Consider the following 12,089-nt stretch of genomic DNA (forward strand, 5'->3'; position numbering starts at 1 on the left):
AGGATACTTAGTCTTAATGTTTTTGAGAGTTAGTTTTCTTCTTTCACTTGAGGAATTTTAAGCCACCCCCTTTCTTTTTAGAAAGCACTTTTAAGTATTACACACAGTAGCACTAAAAACCCGAAAAAGGTATTATCTGAACCTTTGCAACAAAGCTCGCTTTAAAAACAACATTTCACCATCATTACCTGGGAAAACCCGCACATCAGCCCCTTCTTCCCCCTCACTTACTTTAATAACTCTGAAGATGAGATAGCGCTTGTTCAGCATGATGATTTTGTATTCATTGGTACCATCATCCATCACATGGCGAAGGGCAAGTAAGGAGGGAGAATTGGAGAGGACGGCACTTCTCCAAGCAGGATCTCCCTCATGAGCAATAACCAAATTTTGTTCGTGGGATGTGATCGCTTCATAGAGAACAGCAGGGTCATCATATTCATCTGGAGAAGTGAAGTGATCCTAAACAGAGGAGTTAGCATATTATTCAGTAGAGTCTTTGTTATATAAGAAGGGCATTACATATTAAAGAGATGCAAGTTATTCAACACTAATGCCAAAATGTACGGTGATATCTAAGTGCGCTAAAAAACAAGTAAACTTTTCCGGTAATTTTTAAATAGTATGAATGACTAAATATTCAAATATAAAAAGAAATTACTATTTATAGATTGCTACAAAAATATGAATTTAAAGTTATTTGCTAAAATTGGTTCGCTCCAGTCACAGCATTTGTTTTTCAAAGCTATGCTCTTTGTAGAAGTAAATAATTATGTAGCTGGAAAACACCTAAAATTAAGAAACTAGCCTTTCAAAAAATAATGTTAAGCACAAATATATACATAGTCAGCCACCAATTAACACAAAGAACCTTATGAAATACTTCATCTCAGGAAATTTTAGTCACTACCAAATTATGGACTCTTTTACAGAAAGGTGCAAGAAGGTCCAGAAACCTTTACTTCGGAATGATTACTAGGGCTCATTGTACAAAGACATCTGGTAACACCAGTTATTGAAAACTCAGGCCAATCACATTGTCTGTTTCTATAGCAGTTTGCTGTAGATTTATGAATGTGTGTAACGGTGCCTAGCACGGCCAAGAATTTTCCAGAAATCACCAGACAGTCTGGACAATAAAAAAAACCTGGAAAATCCATCAAAGATCACTGGATTTACATGTATTTTGGTAATAAAAGTAATGTGTGTTTTTAAATCAAAGTCTGTAAGCTTGATGGCAATTGCTAGGCATTCGTGCAATCATATTTCATTGCCAGGACACAAGGGTGTGTAAATGTATATGATAAACTAAGGATAATTCTTGCCAAACTAAAGAACTGAACTCATTGTTGAAATAGCATGATACTTTCCGGTTGGTGTCAAATCCTTCTTCATATTATTACAAATGTATTTTTTTCCCTCTGAGCCTTCAGCGTTGGTCTAATTGTTATGTCTCCATAATACAGCAGTGCAGTAGAACATCCACACATCTCTATGTGGACTAATATGGGTCCTTTTGACCTATGACAGTTACACCAACAGATATTATACCTGATGTAGTTTTAATGACATGCGTATTCCAGGGACCACCACTTTCCTGAGTAATTCCATATCTGCAAAAATCCATTCGTCTCGAATTGATGAGATACGAAAGTCTCCTTTAAACAGGGCATGGAGTCCATACAGGAAGGATTCCAGATTACTGTTTGGGTTGGAAAAGAAGTTCGAAATAGTAACAGAAATATTCAAACAACCTCTATATTAGCACAAAGAGGGTTGCATACAACTGGCAACACTTCCAGTAGTGGATATGCTGAACTATTACTATAAATATATATGAATTAGAGCAAGGAGACGCAGTCATATGTCCTCAGCCTTTATCTGCCCTGGCTGTGTAGAAAGCGCTGGGTTGAAAGGCCCAAAGTTAATGAATTAACCCATGCAGACAGCAACTGAAGTTCAGTCTCAAATCTTTCCAGCTGATGAAAGCAGCAGCAGCAGCTCTGCTTGGAAATGTCAGCCACAGTGAACACTGCTTTACATCTTGTATTGCCGTCTTAACAAACATATGCAAACCCCACTCCTTGTGGTTTATCTGGAGTTACAATTTTGTTGTTATTTTCTTGGAGTTGGCCAGGCCCACCTCACATAAACAATTTGATATATGTTTTCAAGCTGTCTGCACGATGGGGGATGGGAAGATATGTATGCAACAACCTGCACTTTCTCTCCTGTGAACTTTTAGAATAAGAAATTTGCATTACCTAGACATATGATGTGAAGCAGTCCCCAAGGCTCTGCGACCAAGAACACATAGTCCATAGCAAAGGGTCACTAAAGAAGAATCTTTATCTGCATTTAATGGCTTCAAGTAAAGAGAATGAAAACGTTGTTATAAAATGGGTAGAAAGTTGTCATGTAAGAAAAGAGAAGAGACAGTGCTAATGCAGAAATTATTATTGCATACATTAATATTGCCTTTCACAGCTTTCACAGAATCATAGAGTTGGAAGGGGCCTTAGAGACCGTCTAGTCCAACCACCTGCCCAATGCAGGAACAGCCTAAGGCATCAAATGTTTATTCTTCTTTCATAGTACTGAAACTCAGTCATGCCAATCAACTTAACTGGCAGTATATTCAGGAGGACACAACATATATTAGAACTGCTTATTCCCCTAATTTTCTGCCTGCCAGCTGAGAGCAACATTGCTTCACCTGGCAACACTAACAGAGGTAAGGCAAGCTGGTACAAGGAACAGGGCCTTTTCAGTTGTGGCACCCAGATTTGAAGTGCTCTCCCCTCAGCAACTCAGCTGGTGCTGGACTTAGTGAGTTTCAGGTGCCTTGTGAAGCTCAGGCTCGCTGTTAAGTGTTTGTGTAATAGTTCACATTCCCCCACTTAATTCTCTTGGTGCTTTGCTGTTTTGGGGTTAACTGGGGTTTGCTTTTCCTACTGCGTTTACTCTGTTTTTCTTCTTTTAATGTTTTATTGAAATGTTTACTGTTATTTTTATTTTATTAATAATTACCACTTTAGCTGGGCTGGTTGTAATTTGTATAATTTTGTCTTTAGTAGTTATTATATTGTAAGCCACCCAAGAGCCTTCAGTTCTTCATAAAAATAACTAACCCACCCGTGAAGTTTGCTGCCACAACTTGTAGCGATGGTCACTGGCTTAGGAGAATTTGTAAGGGCAGTAGGCAGATTCATGTCTATTAACAGTTGCTATTTATGTATTAGTAAGATTTTTATCCCACCTCTCTGCTTCAACAGGGCCCCCAAAGTCACTAGCAAATTAAAACATATAGATTAAAACCATCTTTAAAAACATTAAAACCAGCACACAAACATTAAAATAATTTAAAACCAGAGCATAAAATAAATACAAAAGATAAAAACAAGAGTTAAAAAGATAAGGGAGGGTGGAGGATCATTGGGGGAATGCTAAGCAAAAAATTTTAAAATTCTTCCCTCACTGGCAGAAGATGACAACAGAATGGGAGAGGAAAATCAGTCTGGAGAGAAAGTTCCAGAGTTTTGGTGCTACCACTGAGAAGGCCCTCTCCCAGGCTGTCACCCATCTAATCTTAGAAGGTGGGAGCACCTGAAGCAGGGCCTCCAAAGACAACCACAGTGGTCAGGTAGGGCCATAAGGGAGTATGTGGTCCTTCAGGTAGGTTGGTACCAAACCATATAGTGCTTTACATGCAAGCACCAGTATCTTGAATTGTACCTGGAAAACAAATTAGAAGCCAGTGCAGATGAGCTAGGACTGGATACATTCCCTATGACCGATTCCAGTCAGCATCCTGGTTGCAGCATTCTGCATCAATTGAAATTTTCAAACACTTTTCAAGTACAGCATTGCAGTAATTGAATCTAGTTGTAGTAACACAAGAACTAAATAGAACCTGTGTTCAAAAGCTGTGTTCCTTTGGGTAGCAGATGCTGGAGAAGGGCTATTGCCTTCATTTTCTGGTAGGGGCTTCCTTGCAGAACCTGGATAGCCCCTACTTAAACTTGAGGCTAAACTAGACAGACTTAGAGGAATCCAAAAGAGCAGTGGGTCGCAACCTGGGGTCCAGGGACCCCTGGGGGGCTGAGAAGTTATTGCAAGGGGTCTGCAAATCCATAGGTACACTATGTCATTCTGACCTTGTCATTATGTATTTTCTCAATCAATAGATACCAATAGTATAATTACTATTGGGGGGAAGGTCCATGAAATTCTGATGTAAGCTATTACAATTCTTACACTTTATTACATAGTTTTTGTGTGGAGCAATACTACAGGTAAGCTATTAACTAATGAATCAGAACTACTTGGGTAAACAAGGCTTACTTTTTCTCTTCGAGAACAACAGTATTCTATCCAGTTGAGATAAATGACACAAAAACTTTCTCTGGAGATCCCTGCTAAGCGGTGGTCATAATCCTCATCAATATTAGGATTAAATGTAGGATCCACATCAACATAGTTTGGGTCTGCACACTGTTGTAGTCCTTCCTGCATTGTTTCATTTGATAACCATTCCTCCAGCTTGGTAGAAGATGTGACATAGTAGATGATGCCCTGCAAAGACAAAGGGAAATAAGTATTTAAGAGGCATTGCACTGTTTTATGGCAACTATGAAGACGGAACAATTCTGTAAAATTGCTGAAGCAATTTGTCTGATTTGTCCATCAATTTCTGACAGGAGGAGAAAGAACTGTGGAAAGGAAAGAATTTGTCTCGTTTTACCCAGTTTCTCAGAAACATTACACAAATGATATTTTGAAAACATTTAAAGAATAGGCTTGCAAGATTTGTTATTCTGAAAAGGAAAGTTTCTATTTGATGTTCCAACTACACATTCTTTGCAACATGGCTCACAATTTCTAAACAGAGTTTTTTTAAAAGAACAGCTCTATCTTTGCTTCTATAAATAATTAGAATGACAAGTATTTTTAAAAGTACCAATATCAACAGACTACTTGGTAGCATTATAAACCTCATGAACAGACAGATGGTTATAATTGTTTGGCTTACCAATCAGCTTTTTCCGTAACATTCCATAAACATATAAACATTCTTCCTAAGAAACAATGTGTTGGATCCAGAATTGTACCTTGACATAGTAAGTGGTGAGAATCTTCCTAAGATCAAAGACTTGAAGCATGGAAGCGGCACTGTTGTCAGTGATGCTGTAGCCCTCTAAGACATACTTTGTGACCAGAACCTCCCAAGCTAGCCAACGCTGGCCAAAGGCAGCATTGAAAGATAATATGTGAGGGATGTGACCAGGTTCACAGCAACAAAACCCTTCATCTTCTTCTACACCCTCGGTGATGGCTTCTACTTCTCGTTGCTGACAGTATGTTCCTGAAGGAAGACAGAACAATTTTATAGCAGCAATGCTTTGTATTTATTATATTTTACCTAGGCAGTCACAGAGCTTCACATACATTGTTTCAGCCATCATTACAGCCTTGTAAACAGTATATCTCCCCCCACCCCCTCCAAAAAAACCCAGTGGCTTGCTTAAGGCTGTGAGAGGCAAGGATGATATGTACTACAAACTGGAGAAACCTAGCTCTCGTGTTCTAAATGTAAACAAATTTTAAACTAATATATAACTATGCTACACTGAGCTCGGAAGAGGAAGTCTGTGAACAAAATTGCTAGTACCTGCCAATACTTAAGATTAATACCAAATTAAAGGACCAAGCTTAAAATAACTGGCTTGCCATTGAAAGCTTCTAAAGCAGGAGGAGACAGCTCCAAACAGATTAAGGAAAAGTTCATCCAAATAAGAATTCTCACCTCTAAATTCAAGTCCCCTCAGCTGAAAGGTGACCAGCCCATTGCCTATCTCTATAAGGTGTACTAGTGCATTGAGGTAGTCAGATGCAAGAATAAAGCAATCTCCAGTACTGTAGTTCCCCCATCGCCCCAAGAGCAGGTCTCCACACAGGCTATGCTGGAGGGACCGAGTTAAGTGTTCATAGAAGATTGAGTTCAAGTTATTGTCATCTGAGCCTACAGGAGGAAAAATCCAGACCTTATTAATTCCAAAGTTAAGTTTTCAATTCACATTTACAATTTCTTGACATAATAATGTGTTGAAAAATATGTTCTTCATTGATAACCGAAGGCAAATATTTTAATTAAAGTTTAAATTAGAGATGGGCACGAGATGAACCACGGAACAAAATTCCTTATGGAATGGCTGGTTCATTTGCACCGAAACACATGTTCCATGGGAACACGTGTTTACAGAACAAACGAATTTTTCCAGCCGTTCCATGGCCGGGTTCGGAGTTTTGCAGACCCCACGCCAGTGTCAGCCCATCGGCTGAACCCAGCCTGGGGTCTGTGAAACTGACAGCCCCTGCGCAGGAGAAAGGCGCTGTCAGTTTCACAGACCCTGCGCGGGGTTCAGCCGATGGGCTGGAACTGGTGCGGGGTCTGTGAAATGACAGCTTCTTTTTCCCACTGCTCTGGCAGAAGAAAGGGGTTGTCTGTTTCAAACGCCCCGCACTGGCTTCAGCAGCTGGTGCAGGGTGATTGAAATGCCACGGAACAACAAACCACGAACTGGGAAAAGGTCAGAAGTTCGTGGTGCGATGTTCCGTGGAATGCTACAAATCACGGATCAAATGGTTCATTTCTTTTTTCGTTCTGTGCCCATCTCTAGTTTAAGTCAATGACCACATGCTCACTGTCAGATTTTATGTTCTTAATTTTCTTGAAAATTAGTATTAGCTAAGCTAAAGGTGTCCTGAAAGGTCTTTTACATCACCTACCATGTGATTTTTTTTCAATGTAGATGCTGGGAGTTAAACCCAAGTTCTTCTGCGTGCAAAGCCACAAGCTCTAATCTCAAAGTATGTTGTACATGCTGTTTACCATCTACACAAAATTATTAAGAGAAGACTTCCAGGTAGTGTGATGAAATGTCACCTACTCTATTTCACCTTTTCAGCACAGTCAAGCAAGACAGTGAAGACGCTAATAGGCTGAAAAGGCTCCAAAAAACCTGAAAACTGATCAAGGTAAAACTGTAATGCTGTTGATCAGTAATGAGACCGATCAGGGATTGTGGATTCCGCCTGCTCGGGATGACATTGTGTTCTGTCTTAAGAGGAATTTACTCAAGATGAAAAATAGTAAAGATGTACAAAGACAAAAGATAAATATAACTTCCACAATTCACAAAAAGGGTTGCAACTTTGAATCTAGTTTCCCTGAAAGCAGCAAGGGTCACACTATGTACCATTTACACACACATAACACCATGCATGGTTATGCTTGTGCTTTTAAATAAATGATTACCTGGATTTCTATCAAGTTGGGAAGCCAGTCTTGTGTTTGAGTGGTCCACTCTTTTTGTACTAAAGAAAATGGCAAAATATTAAGAACTGTTTATTCCCCATGAAAGCGTAATGATTGGGCTTATAATATCCTTTAAATGAAATTGCACTCAGTGCTGTAGGTGCCCTTTCACTCTGCTTGACACACATGGGCTCTCTACCACCATGCCTTCATTACAGACACTCAATTCTAATGTTTTCAAATGTAAATGTAAGTTGTAGTAAGTATACTCTTCAACCTGAAGAATCTTACGGTAACTGTGCAGAAGCCAAATAAAACTGAGTACATTTAAAGTGTCTCCTGAATAATATGGAACCCCGACTCTCTTTCTCACACACACCTCCCCCCTCAATCAAGTTTATGTGTCATACAGCATTTTGGGGGCTCTGCTATTTTCAACATTAAACAACCCTCAAATATTTATTGTAGTAATGTAGTATCATATGTTTTATAGTATTAACAAAACCACCACCAAGGGAATGCAGAGACAAGGTTTCTGGAAGCAGCCATTCAAGTAAATGCACCCCCAAACAGCACACTTCGGAATTTTGTATTTGAAATGCCAACACTACACAGGTGTTTTAGGGCTGAAATGTCACCTACTTGTAGTCTCTTTCCCAGAATTTAACAGGTCTGACATAAGAAGTGATGAATATTGCACTTCCCAGAAAAGGGTTTAGTGGAGTAGAAAAAAAAGCAGACACAACTGCTTGGACAAACAGCATTGCAGAATCTGTACCACAACAGAGTTAAGGATGATTTTGACTCTTACCTAGTTCCATTTTGAAAGGGCAGAATGCAAATAGCACAACAAAATCATAAAAACTGACCATATTGTTTAGGAAGCTCCAAAAGCACCATGATAGAAGTACGGTAAGTACCATACACACAAAACTGAAGTAACCCATTTCTCATTTTGGAAGCATGTCACTCTACGTCATGCATGAAAATCGAGGTGAGCAACTGATTGAGTGTTTTGACTCCCCTTTCCAATCATTTACCCAACAGAACCACCCCCTTGACATCCGAGAGGTTCACTTCTGCTAGATTTTTTTTGTAAGTACACTAAATCAGCAAAGTCAATGCCATTTTTGCTTTCACCTGCATTTTCCCTATTGTGACTTAAACTTTGGAATCCATTCTGATCACAAGATATGCTGGAGCTTTGAAAGGATACGGGGCACAGCAAAGGGCTGGGCAAACGCATGGAAAGCAGACCCCCATGTGATTTGCCAAGGAGCAATGTAAGTGTACACAAATCTCAACTTGTAAAAAAGTTCCCAAAGCTAGAGAAAATAAAAAGAACACACATACTTAATTGTCATTTATAAACAGAAGTAAAGTAACTGATCTTATACTCTTGATACAAATACACCCCTTCAATTTCACACTAGTAGTTTTAGCACCACCACTACATTCTTTGACCTGCTCATATAGCCTCAAAGTAAAAATTTATTTAAAATATTTACATCCCACCTTATTTGTTAGACTCAAGGAAGCTAACAGCATAACAGATTAAAAAGCAGAGTTGTGTCCCCCCCCCATTTATAGCTGTTAAATACCTTTAAAATACTTCATTTATACCATGTCTTTATCTCCAATGGGGCCCAAACAACTTACATCGTTCTCCTCCCAACAACTGTGTGAAGTAGGGTTGGGCTGAGAGCGAGAAAGCCTGGCCCCAGGTCACCCAGCAAGCTTTTAGGGCAGAGTGGGTGTTTGAACCTGGGTGTCCCAGATCCTAGTCCAACAGTCTAACCACTACATGATATGGTGTGTGAAAGCTGAGTTCTTTTAACATGGAGGAAACATTTGCCGCACCAGTTTTGAGATTTAATTCCCATCCATGATGACTAAGGAGATTTCCATCACATGATGACATGAAAACACGTTTCATCTGCTATTACCTTGCTGAAGAGTATGGACATGAAGAACAAATCTAGCAGCATAGTCTCCGAGAAATGCTTGTAGTCAAATGTGAAGAAAAGCACTGTGAAAAGGACAGTCACATACTGGTAGGTTGGGTTACTGAAGGAAGAGCGCAACAACTTCATACCAGCTATCGTAATCATTAAAGCACCAAGCCTGCAATACAAAAAAAGATGTGGATCAAGGGTTGCAAACATCTGTTGGATGAACAACCAGATCTTTCTACTGCTCATTATTTCTTTCTAATTTTCATACCTTCTTGAAGATTAATACTGTATTTTTACCTTTTACTGTCATTTGTTTTAAAATGCTGTATCAGTTAAAAGAATAATAGAATTCTTCAACCAAAGAACAGGCTAACCCACATCAATATGACAGTCAGATCCCACCTTCTTTAGTATTAACCTCTTCTTGCCTCAGTTCAAAGTCTCCATTATATTCTTCCCCAAGCTTCCTTCTCTTCACACCCCCTTAACTTGGGCTCTTGTTTTTAGTCCATTGCTTACTTTATATCCTTACTTCAGACACATTCTCTCTAGGCTCCTAGAATCTTTGTCTGTCAGCCTGTCCCATAGAGCTACTCCTGTATTTAGGTCCTGAATGCTGTTTTAATCCTAACTTTCCCTTGCATCATAGAAACTTCATGGCACACATTCTCACAAAATTTGTTTCCAAAGCAACTGCAATGTTCATGAAGATTCTATGTCATCAACCAATCAGCTCAACCAATCAGTCAAGAGTATCACTACACATGTAAATGCATGATGCATTCTGTGAATGGTCATTTTCATGTTTGTTTTTCTTACCAGTTTCATCTCTTCAATCAGAAATAGTCTTTCCTTTTTGTTTCTTTAGAGAAGCAGGCTACAGAGGTGAACTGCATGCAAAATTTCCATAAACCTTTTACAATTTTGGATCACTGTTCAAAAATCACTTCCACCAGCAACTTCTGAGTTGAAAGGATACACAGCTAGACAACCAGGGGTAGGGCGGTAACTCAGTGAAAACACATTTGCTTCACATGCAGAAGGTCCCAGGTTCAGTCCCACATCTGCTCATAGGGAAGACTATATCCCAAGACCCTGGAGATCTGCTGCCAACCCAAGCAGATAATATTTAGTTTGACAGACCAATGGTCTGACTCAACATAAGGCAGCTTCACGTGTACACTCCAAGAAGCTGTCATCTCAGATTAACTTACTTTTCCAGGAAATGTCTATAGCTTCACAGCTGAACAGAACTTATTATTTGCCAAGTGCTATCTGGGAATTGTCCAAATTTAAAAGGTGAAAAGTTTAATTATCCATATGACATTGTGTTGGTGGTAATAAACCTTCCCAAACAGATTTGCTAAGATGGTGTGATGGCACAGAATGTCTTTCATGGACATTCCAACAGCACAGATAACAAGCTATGTCTAGTGTGAGAGAAAGGAAAGTTCTAGCTCTGACAAAGAGCAGAGAAAATGGTAAACCAGTCTTTTGGCAGTATTATTTCACACTGCTGGTGGAGACTTGTAGTTGGCTCCTCCATACATACTGAAAATACCTGTACACACAAGACTGTATGTCAGCTCAAAAGATTCTATCCCAACATTCAACTAAGCAGGAGGCTTAAGGAAAAGGGTGGAGGAGATGGAGAACTTAAGCAATATAGGACTCACATAGAAAGGCCTCTGAAGTTCACAGAACTTAAAATCAAAAAAGCTATAAGCTGGGCTATGGAACGAGAGAGAAGTAGCAGTGACACAGAGACTAGTCACGAGACAAAGTTTTTTAAAAATATGACATATGACAAAAATATGACAATAGGATACAATGTAATATATTCAAAATAATACCAATGTTACATTCATTTCTTACTCAGCATCCAGTCTTTTTGGACTAGCAATAGCCTTTGCACTGCTGCTCAGTTCATTGAGGACTATTAAAGGGTAGATAATATTCTTTTCCACAAAAAGAAGCCATATATGAAGTTTCTCAAACCACATCACATGTGCAGCATCTAAGAAAAATTCACAGAATGCAATATGGAATTAAGCAGCTCAGGAGTCTGGACTAGATATTACCCAAAATAAATAAAAGCTCAGCTAACTCTATCCCATTAACAGAGATCCTCCAAGACAGCAGTCATTGTAATAGGAAATCTGCTTTCCATCAGTATAAATTATAACTTTTCTGTAAGTCAGGAGGCTTTCTACAGAAGGAAATGAGTTAATGTAACTACAAGCCAACTGCATTTAGTGATTATAAAAAGCAATATTTAATTACAAGTAAATTAATGGAAAATTGCCATAGGTCAAGTTTTTAGAAGATCAGTACTACTTACTGCGAACTTCAAACTGATAGTATTCCTTGGATTTCAGCAATGGATGTGAAAAACAGTGCCAAGGGAGCTGTTTCCGGAGCTGAGGCAGCACATAATGGGTTATAAAGCCTACTGAGCCCACCAATGCATATAGAACGTATCTCAATACAGGCTAAAAGAAAGTTGCAGGGGAAAGGTTCAGTCTCAACACCAGCAAGTAGTTATTCCTTTCAGAACTGCTTTTCTTAGTTCTAGGTACAAATGGCTATGCTGGATGTAAATGTATGTCTATACATTTCTCTTCATATAAAGGAAGAAATGTGTCTTCTGAGTCAGTGGTCATACATGAATGCATCACCTAAAATACTTCCCCCTCAGAACTGTCTAATTTAAATGCACACCTATGCAGAATTATAAACGATTAATAAAATAAGATGCTTGATCCACTGGTTTTTTTAGTCCCTTGAAATATCAGAAGCACTTGACACACTGCCCT

General features: G+C 39.0%; 1 protein-coding gene across 3 annotated transcripts in view; it reads right to left on the minus strand.

Annotated features, from left to right (window-relative positions):
• Positions 1-12,089, minus strand: part of PCNX1 (pecanex 1) — a 150,006-nt gene that overhangs the window by 11,381 nt on the left and 126,536 nt on the right. For all 3 annotated transcript variants that reach the window (XM_054970361.1, XM_054970360.1, XM_054970359.1), the window contains 12 exons: positions 11,615-11,765; positions 11,149-11,290; positions 9,265-9,442; positions 8,535-8,643; positions 7,961-8,090; positions 7,319-7,377; positions 5,807-6,022; positions 5,112-5,365; positions 4,345-4,575; positions 2,265-2,365; positions 1,552-1,702; positions 232-462 (listed from right to left, as the gene is read on the minus strand). In XM_054970361.1, the coding sequence (XP_054826336.1) occupies positions 232-462; positions 1,552-1,702; positions 2,265-2,365; positions 4,345-4,575; positions 5,112-5,365; positions 5,807-6,022; positions 7,319-7,377; positions 7,961-8,090; positions 8,535-8,643; positions 9,265-9,442; positions 11,149-11,290; positions 11,615-11,765 (1,953 nt within the window). The remainder of the gene's footprint in view (positions 1-231; positions 463-1,551; positions 1,703-2,264; positions 2,366-4,344; positions 4,576-5,111; positions 5,366-5,806; positions 6,023-7,318; positions 7,378-7,960; positions 8,091-8,534; positions 8,644-9,264; positions 9,443-11,148; positions 11,291-11,614; positions 11,766-12,089) is intronic.

The sequence above is a fragment of the Eublepharis macularius genome, chromosome 2, assembly GCF_028583425.1.
Source record: "Eublepharis macularius isolate TG4126 chromosome 2, MPM_Emac_v1.0, whole genome shotgun sequence".
Classification (NCBI taxonomy): Eukaryota; Metazoa; Chordata; class Lepidosauria; order Squamata; family Eublepharidae; genus Eublepharis; species Eublepharis macularius.